Below are 16,439 nucleotides of genomic sequence, written 5' to 3'. Positions count from 1 at the left end.
CGGCCGCCCGTTGGCCAACATACATAACACCAAGTCCATTCAAGCCGCCATCCACGACCCCCCGATATCAAATTACCCGCCGGTCGCCCATACCGAGCAAACTCCGAGAGGACTCTCCTCAGCTTGAGAGCTTCCTTCCTTCGCCCCTATCCCTCTCAGCCCGAGACCTTCCTCCCCCCTCCCCCCTTTCAGGTCAAAGCTATCCTATCTGCTACCCACTTCCCTCAGCTCAGAGCCGTAGCAAGCACACCCAGCGCCGGCACGCCCCAGAATGCCACCAGCGGGAGCGCCTCGCCCGCCCGCGCGCACACCCACCCCTCGCGCAGCCCGCCCAGCGCCAGGGCCGCCAGCGCGGCGCCCTCTTCCCACCCGCGCGGGCCGCCCGCGCGAGCCCACTTGACGTTGAGGAGCACTGCACGTAAGCGACGTTATCGTTAGCATTGTGTCAGCCATCATCTCCATCGTCGTCGTCGTAGTCTGCGGGTAGGTATTCTGGACATGGACTACATGCAGAAGAGGGACGGGGAAGGGGGCGTGTGTAAGTACGTGAGCCTGGCGGGACATGCCAGGGCACAGTCTCTCTCCATCAACGATACGCCCATGAGCTGCCACCACTACTATAACCACACATGAACTGTACTGTACAGTACCGTAGCATCATCAACAGCAGGTACGTACAATGCTGCACCCGAACCCCGTCCACAAGCGACAAACACACCCGCAGCTCAGCTCACGTAGTCCGAAACAGGTAAAAGCGAGCAGTAAACCCAAGAATAGCATAGATGGAGAGAGGGGGGAACAAAAAGAAAGAGCGCCACCACCAGCCTTACCCGTCAGCGCGTACCCGACCATCATGTAATCCCACCCCGTGCGCGCCGCCCGCGCCGCCGCCCGCCCGTCGTTGTTGACCCCGACGAGCCGCGCCCTCCACGCCGGGTACAGCTCCGCGACGCCCCGGTGCGCGTGGTGCGCGGCGCTCACGGCCGCGACGCCGGCCGCGGCGTGGAACAGCAGGGCGGAGGCTGGGGACCCCATTGTTGATGAGTGTCGTATGTCGTCGTTTCGACGTTGGAGGCCGACATGCACCAGACGCCGGAGGGGCTCGCCGAGGTGTGCGCGGGGGAGAGAGTGCCAAACGGAGCGATACGTACGGCGTGGCGAGCAAGAAACAAGGGCAAGTGCAAGGAAAGTTACTTCGTACAAAGTACATGTCTTCATGGATGGGGACGACGGCGCGGGCCGCTTTGTATGGGCCCATCGTGTTATGCTTCGGCGTTATGCCACCTCAGCCCACGCCTCTCCAGCCGCGACGCCCTCTTCTATGCTACCACGCCCATCATCGCCCCCCATCCATCCGTTATGCTGCCTCACGCAACGATTCTCGCCCCTCGGTCCAGGCTCTCGCTCTCCAACACGAGCGGCCCGCCTCCCGCCCCGCTGGCGTCCAGGCTCACCGTCACGCTCCGCCGCTCGCTGATGACGCGCACCGTCTCCCCCAGGTTCCGCCAGTCCACCTCGCACGCCTGCGACGACTCCTGCCCGCTCGACGCGTCCGTCGTGATCTCGCGGATCTCGACCGACGGGTACGCGAGCCACCCCTCGCGTTGGGCCATCAGGACGAGGGGAACCTCCGCCTCCGTCTCGGCTGTCGACGTCATGTAGCCCGTCGCCGAAGACGATGACGACGTCCCGGGTATGACAAAGTGGCCCCGTCGGCGGCCTCCAATGATCCACGTGTCCGGCGGTGCGCTGACTTCGTAGCTAAACTCCTGGTCTGCCCGCTTAGATGTCTCCGTGTCCCAAGCACGCGTCCATTTGAGATGCAGCGTTGCTGGCAGTGCCTGGTTCACATTGACAAGCGGCGCCTCCTCGTTGATGCCGCCAAAGGTACCTGTTGCAGGCCTATGGAGGCGCATATCTGCCGTGTGCACCACCGACAGTCCTGGGACCTCGACTGGGATAAGTATTGTTGAGAGCTCAGCGGCTGTCGAGGTGGGCACGGCGATGCGCGGATTCCTGCTCTGCCAACCTCTCAAGACGGCACTGAGCTTTGTCGCCGCATCCTCGGTTGATCCTGGCATCACGCCCAGTCCGTAAAAGTGACTCTCCCAGGGCACAGCTTCTAGAAATGACGTCGTCACTTCGTCGAGGAGCGCCGCCCTCTCGAGATCCTGGCTTTGCAGAGACCGCCTGATCTCGCTCATGACTTGGCTCGTAACCAGCTTCGAGTACTGCAGCAAAGGGGCCTCGGAGAATTCGGCCTCGACTGATTCCCTGATCAAATCTTCAACCTCCGTCTGCAGGACCCTGTAGTGCAGTTTGAGATGCATGACCCGATCCGACCGCTTTCCAGGCTTGGAACCAGCCTTTCTGGTGACCCTGTACATAAGACAGGCCGGCTGCTTGGGGAAAATGGTGATGGCGTTGGCGGGAGGGACGCCGAATGAGGATTCAAAGAGCGCCGAATCGAGCAGCTCGCTCTTGTGCAGCCGCAGTGGACTCGACGTCGCCGTCGATACGTTGAAGCGCGAAAACAGCGCCTTGTGTTTGAACACGTCTTGAACGTTGACCCCCAGAGCCAGCGAGACGGGGATCGTTACCGCCTTGGCCAAGTAAAAGGTCTCACTCGCCTCGGTCACGTACGTGACCTCTACCTTGGCCAGCACGTCGGCCAGATCCTGTTCGACAGAGTACGGGAACTGCAGCACGACTGTGGCGCCCTCCACCAACGGACCGAGGAAGAAGGCGCCAGCTTCGGGTGCCTTTGCAAAGTCTACGCTGGGGGTGACCAACTTCGCCTCGGTCGTCAACAGACGCAGGCCACCCGTTGCCGGCCGCACGCGGATCTCGCAGCTTTTTAGTGTATTCCACCCGGTGCTAAGCTCGAGCTCCAAGGAGTTGTTCTTGTCGAGACAAATGTGCTTCGCGGCCCAAATGCGCACATCGAGGGCGCCGGTGCGCTGGAATATCTTGACGTCTGCGTCCTTGAACACGTCCGCCGTCCGCGGCGGAGCTTGCTGCGCGTCCCGGTCAAAGTGCAGATACACCTTGCTGGCCTGCAGACCAAGGTGGCTGATCCTGTAGGTGCTAGGGACGACAGACTGCGCCTCGTTAGCCATAGCCTTGCTGAAGACGGATCAGCTTACGTTGCAATGCACGGTTATGCTATTCTTCCCCGGCGCCAGCTTCACATCTCCCCTTCCCTCGAAAACGAGCTCTCGACTGGGGCCCCCATCGAGACAAGTCGCCTTCACCCGGGCACTGTCGATGTGGATTGTATCCGGCAGCAGGCTGTACAGAGAGATGAACAGAGAACAAGTGTCGCGGCCCTCTTGATACAGGGGCGCCCCGGACAGCCGTACGCTGGTGAAGAAGCTAGCCAGCGGCACTTTGACATCCGCCGTCAGTTCTTTGGCGCAGTCAAAAAGCTTCCTTGTAATGGTCTGTATCGGAGACAAGTCTGGGTGCGAAGTGTTTGCAGGCCGCCTCCGCAAGGCCGACCTTTCCTCCAGCCGCTCCCTCTCGGCCGCGCAGGCCTTGGTGAGCAGCTTGAGGGCCACAATGACAAATTCGTCGTTGGACTGCAGCTCGTCGAGACACTGGCAGTACATGACCAAGATCGACAGCTCCAGCGAGCTCCAGCCGCTGTCGCCGAAAAAAAGGATCGTCTCCAAAAAATACTGGGCGGCAACATGATAATCTTTCAGGTGGTGCTTTAATATGGCCATGTCCGCCTTGCACGAGTGGACAGCGTGACGATGGGTAGCCACAGAAAAATGTTGCAGTGCCTTGTGTATCAATATCTCGTACAGGCGATAAAAGTCGTCGGTGTTGTCGGTGGCAGTGCGCAGGATCTGGTTCTCAATACCCGCGTCCGACACTGATGGGAGCTGGGCCGGGCTCGTCATCGTGGGCTCGTCATCGTCGAGGCTCACATCCTCCAAACCGCCGAGACCTGGTTCTCCAATCATGGGGGCCTCGCGCCAGCCATCAGACCAGCCTCGCTTCTTCCCTAGGCCGTCAAGAAGACTCCGTGAGAGCATGTAGAGCTCCGCTCGCTGCGCCGCGAGCTCCTCTAGACCGACCTTGAGGAATTTGGTCTCGGCGTCCGAGACGCTTGCCCGCCGCCCCGGGCCAGGAAAGAAGCCAGGACTCGGTGGCGGTCCGGGCATCTGGCCGTAGAGGGAAGTGCTGCGTGCCGGATGCAGCATGGTCTTGGGCTCAGGGATGGACGACTTGGGCTCGTGGCCATCCCTTGTGGCCAACGTCGTCGGCGGTATGGGCAGCGCGCTGGTGGAGGTCTGGGCCAGGATTTGCTGCGCGACGGAGAAAGCAAAGGAGGCGACGAGGTTGTCCATGGTTTCGGACGCCACTGGATCCAGGTCGATGGGTGTCTCTTGAGCAGGCAAGGGCGTTTCGGCCAGTGCAGAGGCAATGTCATGGCGCATGACTTGGGAAATGGTGGGTATGAACTCGAGCGTGCGTCGACAAATCTCAGCGAGCATGGACAGATTCTCCGGGTCTTGGCTGTGGCTCGCAGGCGGTGCCAACGGCGCAACTCCGTGAAGAACCGACTCTTGCTGGTCGCGGAGCTTGCCCATCAGCTCGTCTCGCGTCACCCAGGCGTTGCCCAGACGGAGCAGCAGGGAGACTTGCCGTGCGAAAAGATAGCATCGAAAGTCAAAGACAGAGACCTTGTTGGCTAGGATCATGTCGCGGTAAGGTTTCTTGGTTGAGCTAACGATGATGGCCGAAAGATCGTGGCCCGGGGCGGCGGACTGGAGATTCTCGGCGGCCCCAGCGTCGCCATCTTCGCCGGCTGCGGCCGTGAGTGCGGCGCGTGCGGCGCACTTCAGCTCGTCCGTGTGCGCCAACATCGCCCCGCCGTGGCTCTCTGGAGAACCGGAGGCGGCCTGCTCATGCAGGACCGCGTCTAAGCCAACACTGAGCTCATCGTAGCCGACCAGAGCATCCTCTACCAGGCCGACGCTCTCGAAGCCCCTGGCCAGGCCTTCCTTGAGGATGAAGAAGGTGCAAAAGTTCCAGCCCGGGAGCGAGCGCTGGCCGTCCTTTTCCTTGATGTCTTCCTCGTATTGCGTGACGCGTTGGTCAAAGGAGCTGAGTATGAGGCCCTTGAACTTGTTGACGAGATCGTTCCAGGCGTTCTCGGCATCGTGTTCCGTCTCGGAGTAACCCGAGGGCACAGCGGGGACGACGCGGGGGAGCTGGTCGTAGGGGACATCGTTGATGCCGATTCGGATCTGGGCGACGCGGTCGGGTGAGCCCTTGGCCGACGAGTTGAAGTCGGAGCGAAGCTTTTCCATGAGGGGCGTGGAGCCGGTGCGCCACCGCGACGAGGACGTCTTGTCACCCCCAGTGCCGTCACCCTTGGCACCGCCGCTCCGGGGTTGGGTGGCAGCGGCGGTGTTGGGGAGGACAACGTGGACGATGAGCCATTCGAAGGCGTCGTGCTTTTCCTGCTTGCTGGCCTTTTTGGAGCTCAGCGACGGGGGCGTGTGCGCCTTGACCCATTCGCGAATCTCAGCGCGGACGGCCGTCTTGTATGAGTCGTTGTCGTCGCATCGAACGAAGAGGACCTTGAGGTAGGGCGTGCGACGCAGGCCGGGTATCTGGTGACGGCGCGGAGCGCGGGGGGGCTTGGGCTGCTGATGCAGCGAGGCCGAGCCGCGCCTCTCACCGGCGATGTCGCTGGAGGCGGTAGCCTGGCCGCTGACTTGCTGGGTCTGGAAGCCATCGTCGCGGGACGAGGAGCTCTCCGAGGCGCGCAGGGAGGCGGGGGCGGGGTTGTTGCTGTCGGGGGCGCGGGCGTCGTCGCCCTCCTCGACGAGGTCGACATGGAGGGAGTCGATGGACCGCAGGGGCCCGGCGTGGGACTGCCAGTGCAGGTTACGCAGCGGGAGGCGGCCGACGAGGCCCGGGGCGACTAGGCGGTAGACATTGTGGGGGTCAAAGTACTCGACCGTCACCTTTGAGGTTGAGTGCTGCTGCTGATCCATGGCAGGCGCAGCGTCAGGGCCGGCATTGGCATTGCAGGTGGTGTCGTGCGCGGGAGGCCAGGGGTGGTGGTGGTGGTGATGTTGAAGTTGCGATGGAGGTTGAGTTCAAGGTTGGCTTGTTGGAGTTGGAGTTTCGAGCTCTCTGGGGCCAACGAGCGGTGGGGGCGGGAGCTCGACCCGACACTGCAGTTATTAGGCGGGCGGTCAGGGGCAGCGGAGACGCTACCCATTTCCCAGCCTCAGGGGATCCAGCTGGACCTCGGGCGGGCACATCATTACTTCCTCACCTGCAGCTCCAGCACCGCTAGTGCCCGCGGGCTTTGCCCCCTACCTTAGGCCCCGCCAGCCCTGGAGGGGTCCTTATTACACCCACTGTAGGTGCCCGTCCGGTGGGGTTCCATGCCGGCGGCCCCGCGCCGCAACACCCCATGAGAGTTGACCAGAAAATGGTCGAAACTTGGGAAGCTTCAACGTAGTCAACACCAGGCTTAATCACCACGACTATTACAGCTACACAGATTTTATTGTATTGATTATAGAGCCCTTTCATACCGCAAGAGCGACCTATGGCAACTATATCACGCTAATTTACCAATGTATTATTCATTCACCAACTTACAAGAGGTTTGTTTACCAGCACGCCGCGCAGACGCCCGTCTTTCATCAATCCCACATACGTACCCTGCACCAGGCCAACGGCTTCCAATGCTCTGACCTTAGCAACAGGCCCCGTGTCGGATCAGACCAGCACTACCTGCACCGTTAGGCATCCAGGACCTTGCCCTGCCTTTTGGAGAATAGCAGACCGCAGACGTTGCAGAGCGTGCCGTAGCCGTCGGGCCCGTTGCGCCACTGCGGCGTCCTGGCGCGCCCGCACCTGTGACACGTCTTTGCCGGGTCGGTCGTGTGCTCGCCGGCGGGGTTCATGTTGCTGGCACGCGGAGCTTCGTCGGATGCGCCCATGTCCTCATGTCGACCATGGTCCGATGCGTCTTGGGCGTGAGGTTTAGGTGCAGCAGCAGAAGAGCCGGCTTTGTGCCCTCGCCCCGCGTCGCACGGCACTTGCTGCTGCTGGTGATACTCCGTAGCTTCGTATCCGCCGGCGCAGTCGTTGTCGTCGTCGTGGCCTCTACCGCTGTTGTCGGCGTCGCCCACATACTGCACCCCCAAGATGCGTATCGGTGTTTCGGAGACGCTCGACGGAGGCGCCGCATCGGATCCGTGACCAGTCTTGGTAGGGGCGTCAGCGCGTCGGCTGGACCGTGGGCCTTAGGGCCGTCGTTGTATAGATGGGCGCTCACCGTGTCGACTCTGCCGAGCCGGAGGCTAAGGTCCGGAGACGGTTCTTTGTTGTCCGCGTGCCTGTCGTCGTGACCCTCTTCCCGTGCTATTGTGTGCGACTGCGGTGTCATTCTTGCCGCGGGCCCGCGGCGCCCGTCCCGTTGTTAGGCTGCGTCGTATCACTCTTGTTTGATGTAGGTTAACAAGGAATCGCCGGTGTGCCCAAGCTAGTGGCAGCAATGAACAGAAGTCATTCGTGCGGGCCGGATGGGGATATCATGGCGTGCTGGGACGCCGTTGATGAGGACGCCACCGTTTTTGAGCGCGCGGGCTAATAAGTGGCACAAGCAGCTGTGTAGGCAGGGTAGTGCGAGCTGGACGGGTGGCAAGGGAAGGAAGAATCGGAGAGGGAAAAAAAGTGTATGCCACGCTGCGGGCTGTTGGAGAAGGCGTATGTCCTGTCTGTCCTTGGGTCGCACGTCGGCTGCGAGGCGTGGTTGCGGCTCTAGACTGGGAGGAAGTCGTCATGAAGTAATTATGACGATGGAGGGGCTCAGCCTTCCAGGCAAGCCAGGCCCTTGGCTTGGTAAGGGCAAGGGAATTGGAGCCACTGATGCAGGTTCTCGAAGCGCTGATGTGCCGAGAGGCTGTCACGATCCGCTCATGCCAGGGGAGACAAGGCGATGTTGATGTGCCGCAGAGTGAATCGCAGTCGGGAAATGATGTTGCTGTCTGGACTGGATGCTTGTTGGCTGCCCAAGTTCAAGTTGACTCAGTACCTACTTGCGTTGCACAAGTACCTGATGAGCGCTACGAACTTGAGCAGTCGTGTCGCCATTGACGCCACTTGGACGCCCCACGTGGTAGTGGGGGACTCGATGGACCCCTCGGAGAGGAACCACCATCGATCGAACCCATCACCCACCTGCCTGTGCGTAAACCGAATCGTGGGAAATCTAGTAACGAATGGATGGCTTTGGTAGGGGGAGCGCCGCAGCTGCACGGGCGGGCATCTGGGGACAGACCACTGGCCAGTCGACTGGAACGGGGGCTGCAAGCATCGGAGTGCCTACTAAGTAGGTATAGTAGGTACTACGCCGCGTGGACGGGGCAACGAGGGCAGGTGCAGCGTTGCCCAGCCGGTGTGCCGCCCGGCTCCGGAGCCCCTACCGAGCCGGGAACCCATTGCCACACTGTAGGCATCCGATAGCAGCGCAGGCAGAATGTGCTAGATTGAGGCACTGTATGAACCAAGCATGTGTCGTCACCGGTGGTAGAACACGTCGACTTGTATGGCCACGGCTCGCGGTTGCCGATGCCTTTTGCAATGGAAAGTACTTGGCCATCCAGTCGTAGTTGATACGCAAAGGTCCCCCAGTTTGCACTAGGTATAATTTTCTCGGCAGTTCGCGAAGTGCCGTAGGTATGGTGCATGAAACGAGAATATAGTATATTGCGACGCATCATTGTTCAATCTACCATATTTAACCGTACGCGACATCTCAAGTCCTCTATGAGCGATGGATATAAATCTTGGAATCTGAAATCCGTCGCAGGTGACACGCCAAGTTCCTGGAGCGAGACTGGTCCCACTCGATAACGAAGTTGTCGCAACGCGTAATGATATTCTTGGCTGTTTGCGGCATAATAAAGGGCCACGCTGGCCGAATATGTAATAATGGCGCGCCCCGTCCCTCGGCGGTCCCAGCACCCATGCACGTTCCCGCGCCGCGCCGCCCCGCCTTGAGCCAGCGTTGCGCCCGTCCCGCAGTGTTGTGCTGTGGCATTGTTGGCTCGCCGTGGTGGACCGTACGGTACGAAGTACTTGTAGCGATGGCTCCCGGCGGGTCAGCTCGAGCCATATGCGGCCGCCCAGCATCCTTTATTACCAAAGGTTGCAAGGGCAATTGCACGCGTGGGAGATCGTGTGGGGAGCTGGCCATCAGTCGCACGGCCTTGCATCCTTGTGAATTCTTGGCAAGGAGCAGGAAATGCTGCGTCGACGGTTTCGAGGCTGGTTTCGAGGCTGCACAGTTGACCTCTGGAGCGGCAGCCCCCAGGCTGAGTACTAGGTACAGTATACAAAGTGCGCTATAAGCTTCGCCTCGCCCAATCGAACTGAATCTCTGGACTCACCACTTGGCCTCTCACACGTGCATGTCGCCATCGGAATCACGTTTTTTTTTTTCAGAGAACGGGGGGTGTCACATTCTCACCCCGCAGCTGGTTTCGTGTCCGGATTGGTCGCCGTAGTGCTGGCATTCGCGGGCAGTCGAGGGTTGGTGGCATCTCTGCGGCGTGAGATTTGGGTCAGGTTGCCTTGAACAGCCACATGGGAGGCTGGTGCCACGCGACGACAGGGTGCCGGCAGGATCGTCACCGGGGTCTGGACAGGGCCAGCAGCAGCGTGGGAGCCTCGTGCGGTGGCCTGCCGCCCGAGCAGCATTCTTGCATTGATGGGGTCATCGCGGCCTGTAACGAGGTACCGGGCCATCATGACGCTCTGTGTTGCATGGTGGTCTCGGGCAGTGGTCAAGTCGTCACGTCCATGATAAGCAGCAGCGTCACTACTGCACAGCCAAGGTAACCACGAGGAACATGAGCCACGTCACAGCAAAAGCATAGTGCGGACCTGCTGGTGTCAGAGCCACAGGTGGCTTTCGTCGAGGACATGGTGACAGCGTTGGGGAAAGTTTGTTGGGTGGATGAGTAAAGGCTACGGCGTACGCGCACACGGTGAACAGCCAATACAGACGGCAATAGCAGAAATGAATGGTCCTAAACAACAAGCTACCGTGAAATCTGGGCGTCGTCTGGTTCTTATATTGCTTCAATACAAGCCTGCGGTTCGAGATATCAACATCGAAAGTTGAAGGCCCTTGCTCACAACCCTTAAGCACGGTGCGCCTAATACTAACTTAGTGCCCTCAAACACGCTGCTTCCGATGCGCGTCAACCCACCTGGGCAGGGATGTATAATCCAATCATGGCGCCTCTGGGCGAGCAATACTTCAGTCTGGGTGGCGAGCCCGCCTGGCGAACAAGTATCGGGGAGGCGGCGTTGACACCCGACAATGCGGCTTGCAGCCTGATGTCGTCCTGTAGGTCGCCAACTGCCTTGCAGAGCCGCAAGACCGGCATCAACGTGGCGGGCGCGCTGCGAACATCGGGGCGCCGCAGCCTACGGTGGTAGGCAAGGTAGTGAGATTGTAATATACTATACAGCTCGTCCACTCCCCATTTACGCACAGACTATTAACCTATCTCACCATCCTGAACGCCCACCGCGCGCTCTTCTATATTCTGTCTGTACAAAGTACGAATGATGCGGTAACAGCCACACGAACCTATCAACTTTACATGCAACAACCCATCGTATCGCCAGTCGCGCCCGAAACGAAACCCAGCTTTGACATCGACAGTAACTTGGGTATATTTTCCAGTTTCCCACACCTACTGGAGGGGCCAGCCAGGGAAATACTGGACATGTATCGATCCCACGGCGAACGGCAGGCGTTGGTATTGATGTAGGCGCGCGGGCGCAGCATGTATGTGTGCACTGTACAGTATACTTCGTAGGCAGGCTGCGCCGACAGACTCAGCTGTGAACCTCGATCGGGTGTGGCGGGCTGCGCGCTATGGGATTGGCTGGGGAATTGTATTTTATGGGGAGGGTTGTGCCCGTAGCAAAACATCATTGTGCCTTTAGCACTACTCCTTTATATTATCAGCTAAAATATTGTACCTTATCAAGTATTCAGACTTACTTATTTAACCAACTATTCGTACCTTTACGAATAGAAAGACTCCTATATATTACTTACTTAGCCCGCGCGGCTCTACCGGAGCTAAATTCGCAAACTCTATAGTCAGCCGGGACTTGGTTTGCTATCGGTACTAGTAGAGGTCCCTCATGCCCATGGCGGGGTTCAATAACTCCCACTCTCCAATTTCTCCATCCCCAAAGCACCATCCATCTTCGATACCCTCGCTTGAGCCCCTCCCTCCCGCCAGTCAGCCGATTATCCTTTTCCTGCCTATATATAATACCTAGCATCGCTCGCTTCCTGTCATGTCCCTGCAGGCCGTCCGCTACTCGCGCGGCAAGCTCGAGGTGCTCGACCAGCTGCGGCTGCCGCACGAGTTCCACTACGACGCCGTCACCACCCGCAAAGACGCCTTCGACAGCATCGCCAGCATGCGTGTGCGCGGCGCCCCGGCCATCGCCATCGTCGCCAGCCTCGGTCTGGCCGTCGAGCTGCACAACGCTGGCCCCGGCGTCCCTGGCGCCGCGTCAGCCGCCGACGCCGTCGCTCACATCGACGACGCCCTCGACTACCTCAAGACGAGCCGCCCGACCGCCGTCGACCTCTCCAACGCCATCGACCGCCTCAAGACGTGCACGCGCGAGGCCGCCGCCGCCAGCTCCTCCAGCTCACCAGACGACATCGTGCGCGCCTTCGTTGACGAGGCCGAGGCCATCTTCGAGCGCGACCTGCAGACGAACCTGGCCATTGGCGAGCACGGCGCCGAGTGGCTGCGCGCCCAGGGTTCGGCTGCCGCTGCTGGCGGCTCCTCCAACGACAAGACCATGTCCGTCCTGACGCACTGCAACACGGGCTCGCTCGCCACGTCGGGCCACGGCACCGCCCTCGGCATCATCCGCACCCTGCGCGACAAGAAGCTCCTCCGCCACGCCTTCTGCACCGAGACGCGCCCCTACAACCAGGGCAGCCGCCTGACGGCCTTTGAGCTCGTCTACGAGGGCATCCCCGCGACCCTCATCACCGACTCCATGGCCGCGGCGCTCTTCCGCACCCGTGGCGCCGAGGCTAACCTCGCCGCCGTCATCGTCGGTGCCGACCGCGTCGTGCGCAACGGCGACACCGCCAACAAGATTGGCACCTACCAGCTCGCCGTCCTGGCGCGCCACCACGGCGTGCGCTTTGTCGTCGCCGCGCCGACCACGAGCATCGACCTCGCGACGCGGACCGGCGACGGCATCAAGATTGAGGAGCGCAAGCCCGAGGAGCTGACGCAGGTCACGGGCGCCGTGATCCGTGACGACGGCACCGTCGATGAGGCGGCGCCCAAGGTGCGCGTGGCGACGGCCGATCAGCGCATCGGCGTGTGGAACCCGGCCTTTGACGTGACGCCCGCCGAGTACATTGATGCTGTCGTGACGGAAAAGGGTGTCGTGGAGAGGGGCGCAGACGGCGTCTTTGACTTTTCGCACATTATGCCGGAGCGGTGGGCAGCCGTCGTAGGCAAGGAGGAGGAGGAGCAACGAGCGAACCGCGCACGCCTGGGGGCCAAGTTTGGGACGGCCGTGCGGGCGGACACGGGGGCTCCCGGCACTTTATGACCTTGATGCGACGACACGCAACGTTCAACCATGATACCACGTTAATTCAACATGATAGACTACAGAATTGGAGTGTACGTCTTTACACGGCTCATTGCGCGCGGTCCAGCGCGTGCAGGATGAGCTTCTTGTACCCCTCGACTGACTCCTCGAGGACGCCGACCGTCAGGTTCTCGCGCGCGCCGTGGGCGACGAGGATGTCGCCGGGGCCGTAGAGGTAGCGCGTGTGGTTGCCCGCCAAGTTGGGCACGTCGGTGCCGTAGTTGACGGTGATGGTGTCAAAGTCTGCGTGCATGTTAGCCGTGGAACGCAACATGAGTAACAACATGATATGCCACAACGCCATGTGACGGGGAGAGCGGCGGGGGAGACGCACCGGGCACGTCGCAGTCGCACTCGACGGAACCGTATCCCTGACTGCACGTGAACCCAAAGGCCTCGTCATCAACGTCATCGAGGATGCGCCGAATCTTCTCCTCGACGTGCTTAGCGCCCCCCTCCTGCGGGCCAACCGCGACGCGCACGCCAATCTTGACCAACGCCCGCTCGGGAATCACATTGCCCGCGACGCCGCCCTGCAAGAGGCCGACGTTGACGGTCGTGTTGCCAAACAGGTCCGAGCTGCCGAGGTCTGCGTCGAGGACGCGGGCGAGGGCGCGCACGACGAGCTCGTTGGCCGACTTGCCGAGCCAGGGGTACCCGCTGTGGGCGGCGACGCCGCGGGCGGTGATGTCGCAGAACAGGGCGCCCTTGTGGCCGCAGGCGAGCTTGTTCTCGGTCGGCTCGCCGAAGATGACGGCGGAGAAGGGCCGCGGGGGCGGGTGCATGCGCGCGAGGGAGTCGGAGAAGGCGCGCATCCCGGCGCCGGCGACCTCTTCGTCGACGACGAAGAGGAGCATGACGTCGTTGCGAACAGAGGAAGACGAAGTAGAAGAGGAAGAGGTGGAAGGACGGGCGAGGAGGTCGTCGATGGCGGTAATCATGGCCGCGACAGAGGCCTTGGCGTCGACGGAGCCGCGGCCCTTGATCATGGTGCGCGAGGTGATGGCGTCGCCCTCGTCGGAGATGGAGTAGGGAATGTATGGCGGCACGACGTCGATGTGACTCGTCAAGACGACCTTGGGATCCGCGCGCACAACGGCACGCTTTCCCAACTTCTCCCCCCTCTCCTCCTCATGGCGATCACTCCCCTCCTCCGCGGGCGGCCAGGCGACGATGTTGAAGCGCTCCTTTTCGTTGCCGTCATCACCACCCCCGGGCGCCACAAACTGCAGCTCGGCGGTGTAGCCACGCGCGACGAGGTAGTCGACGAGCCAGCGGCCGACGCCGTTCTCGTTGCCCGTGATGGACTCGATGGAGACGAGCGACTTGTGCAGGCTGAGCAGCGCGTCTCTGTACGGCGGCGGGGTGCTGTCCTTGGTGCTGGTGGCGGTGGCGGCGGCGTCGAGTGGTTGGTGGTGATACTGCTGCTGCTGATGCTGTGAGGATGAGGAGGAGGGCCGAAGTTGGGACTGCAGCGGCTGCTGCTGCTGTTGCCCGGCGGCGACGGTTAATGGCAGCAGCGTCAGCAGCAACGCGGCGGGCGAGAGCGTTGTGACCCGCATGCTGGATGGGATGGATGCGGATGGTGTGTAGTTGGAGGAAGTGAGGTGAGGTCAGGGTGAGCTCGGATCAACAATTGAGCTCCGTCAAGGTCGAGAGTTGGGACCTGCATTCCCAATTGGACCTCAGGGGAGCTCCCGCCCCCCGCCACCGCGCGCCCTCCCCCCCACCTCGCGGCTTACACCGGGAGAGCGAGCCGTCCGCTTGGCCCCCCGCTGCCAGCGGCTTGTTTTAGGTGACATGGATGCCCCCCCTTCCCAGGCAAGCCCACTAGAGCCTCTCTATAAGCCAGAGCGTAGACGGCGACAGGCTAAGGTTGTCCATTGACCCGTCATCCGTCCACTTCGTACACCCTTAAACACCTGGCATGTCGCCTTGGACAACACGTGGCTCTTACCGTCCCGTTACTTACGATGCCCCTCTCTAGTCCAAAGACACTGCCCAGAATAGCCATTGCCCTTAAGTCGCCACTTTTAGTCGAGTCGCTCCATCACCTTGCACTGCACATTTCCTCAATGTGCCACTCCAAAGCCGTAGTCGAGCTCATCGCCGCCGCCTTCGCCGCCGCATCTCTACGCCCAGCACATCGCTCCAACGCAGCTTAAAGCGTCTTGAGCACGACCAGGTCGATAATGACCGTCTCCTGTGCATGATGGTGAAAGTAGTCGCTTGACGCTGAAGCTCCGGATGACTGTGGTTTTGCTGGCCTCTATGTGTGCAATGGCTTGTGTGAGTGACGTGAACTGGGATGGGCCTATGCAGGTGTGATTGGAGACTGCTGGGCGCGTAAACAACATGAACACCTAAAGTGACACTTCAGCAAAGGGGTGGATGGACGGCCTGCCATTACTATCAAGACCATCTCAGAATGGTTGTTGTATAGCGACGGACGGGTCAAGAAGTCGTCATCTTCCTTGGCGAACTTGGACACGCCCTAAACGGCCCCCCCAACGACTGCGTGCCTCACTGGGGGCATGCTCCATGTAAGCGCCGGGCTACGTGAGCGTTTGCGTGCTGGTCGGTCGGCGTTTCCGGTTAGTACCTAGTAGGCGTCCCGTCCTCCCCATAATCCGATGTCACTCTGCCAGACGGCTCCCAGGGCATTCGCGGGAACCAACGGAGAGAAGCAACTATCGATCGTGTCCAAGCTGGGAAAGTCGCCTTCGCTTGGATGCCCCAAAGCTCCAGTGATCGCCCGCACCGCAAAACTCTCGGCGAACCCTTGTAGGCTCCACGTCGCAGCCGGGAATCCACCCGGACTTGGCCGGCCCGGCGCGTAGACAGACACGTCGGCCATGGAGGATCTGTTCAGAGCTCTGGTCCTTGCCATGTTGTGTGATGAACCGGTAGTGAGGGGTATTCGACGAATTGGTAAACCACTTCCATGGCAAAGGAGACTAGTGATGCTCTATCGTGGTGCCCAATTTCCTAGAGACTTCATGGTCGGTGTTTTGGCGCTTGGTGTCTATCCACGGGAGGGTCCCTGCCTGGGCGCGGGAACCGCTAGCAATGCACGGCCCGGCTGAAGAATGCGGAGGAATTACAGTACCTACTGCGGGACGAGGCCCTCAATGCTGTCGTACGACGAACCATGGTACGTTCCACGGAAGGATTGGACGAATTCTAGATCGTCCCCAAATCTGACGAGGTGCGCATGGCACCAAGATCCTCCACGAGTCACAAGATTCTGTCTCATCCCATCATCCCTCATCTTGGTCCGACGGGCGAGCTATGTGGCGAAGGGGGAAAAGGGCCCCCAAGTGCACCAACTGCCGCCGATCCTCCCGAGCCATAGCGGCCCGGTCCCACCGGGCCCTCGGGCTGACTGGCAAGGGTTTCTCAAGTTCTGGTTCGAGAAGGCATTGGGCAAACTCCCCACGTGTAGCGCGACAGAGCAGGGGCGCGAATCCTATGCTTGCCAGCTGCTAGTAGTTTCAGCGGAAGTGCGAAGCGAAACGCCATTCTTTTTTTCCTCCAATCCCAAGTGTTCACTGCAAAGATGATCGCCAATCGAAGGACCACTAGCTTGCCTCGCTTACAGCCTCGTCTTCACGACGCGGTAGATGAGTATGGTCGAGCAGGGCCCAAGTAAGATGGCGGGGATCAAGAACATTGTCCAAGACATATAAGACGAGTCCCCGTGGTCTAGAGCAAACGAGTTGGAAGCGGCAGAC

The 16,439-nt window shown here is 60.7% G+C and overlaps 5 protein-coding genes across 5 annotated transcripts; 1 reads left to right on the top strand and 4 right to left on the bottom strand.

The window, feature by feature from the left end:
* Positions 1-224: 224 nt before the first annotated feature.
* On the bottom strand, positions 225-1,035 carry JDV02_003495 (uncharacterized protein; the record flags this gene model as incomplete). The annotated part of the gene is made up of 2 exons (XM_047984626.1): positions 225-412; positions 831-1,035. The coding sequence occupies 2 exons, from the start codon at positions 1,033-1,035 to the stop codon at positions 225-227; spliced, it is 393 nt and encodes a 130-aa protein (XP_047840600.1).
* JDV02_003494 (uncharacterized protein) lies at positions 954-6,125 on the bottom strand. The gene is made up of 2 exons (XM_047984625.1): positions 3,147-6,125; positions 954-3,101 (listed from the first exon to the last, which is right to left on the bottom strand). Exons 1-2 carry the CDS (start codon positions 6,015-6,017, stop codon positions 1,368-1,370), a joined length of 4,605 nt encoding a protein of 1,534 aa, XP_047840599.1. The 5' UTR covers positions 6,018-6,125; the 3' UTR covers positions 954-1,367.
* A 654-nt stretch (positions 6,126-6,779) lies between these two features.
* On the bottom strand, positions 6,780-7,429 carry JDV02_003493 (uncharacterized protein; the record flags this gene model as incomplete). Its single annotated transcript, XM_047984624.1, has 2 exons — positions 6,780-7,247; positions 7,319-7,429. The coding sequence occupies 2 exons, from the start codon at positions 7,427-7,429 to the stop codon at positions 6,780-6,782; spliced, it is 579 nt and encodes a 192-aa protein (XP_047840598.1).
* A 3,839-nt stretch (positions 7,430-11,268) lies between these two features.
* On the top strand, positions 11,269-12,663 carry MRI1 (S-methyl-5-thioribose-1-phosphate isomerase; the record flags this gene model as incomplete). The annotated part of the gene is made up of 1 exon (XM_047984623.1): positions 11,269-12,663. Exon 1 carries the CDS (start codon positions 11,371-11,373, stop codon positions 12,661-12,663), a length of 1,293 nt encoding a protein of 430 aa, XP_047840597.1. The 5' UTR covers positions 11,269-11,370.
* Positions 12,632-14,267, bottom strand: JDV02_003491 (Acetylornithine deacetylase; the record flags this gene model as incomplete). The annotated part of the gene is made up of 2 exons (XM_047984622.1): positions 12,632-12,948; positions 13,040-14,267. 2 exons carry the CDS (start codon positions 14,265-14,267, stop codon positions 12,755-12,757), a joined length of 1,422 nt encoding a protein of 473 aa, XP_047840596.1. The 3' UTR covers positions 12,632-12,754.
* Positions 14,268-16,439: the final 2,172 nt, after the last annotated feature.

This window comes from Purpureocillium takamizusanense, chromosome 2 (genome assembly GCF_022605165.1).
Source record: "Purpureocillium takamizusanense chromosome 2, complete sequence".
NCBI classification, from domain to species: Eukaryota; Fungi; Ascomycota; class Sordariomycetes; order Hypocreales; family Ophiocordycipitaceae; genus Purpureocillium; species Purpureocillium takamizusanense.
This window is presented reverse-complemented; position numbering and strand designations above follow the sequence as displayed.

Excerpts from the sequence above, each read along its gene's own strand:
- JDV02_003494 (XM_047984625.1), bottom strand. The coding sequence starts at position 6,017 with ATGGATCAGCAGCAGCACTCAACCTCAAAGGTGACGGTCGAGTACTTT. Across the intron at positions 3,102-3,146 it reads GCATAACCGTGCATTGCAAC|TCTGTCGTCCCTAGCACCTA; the intron begins GTAAGCTGATCC and ends AACGAGGCGCAG.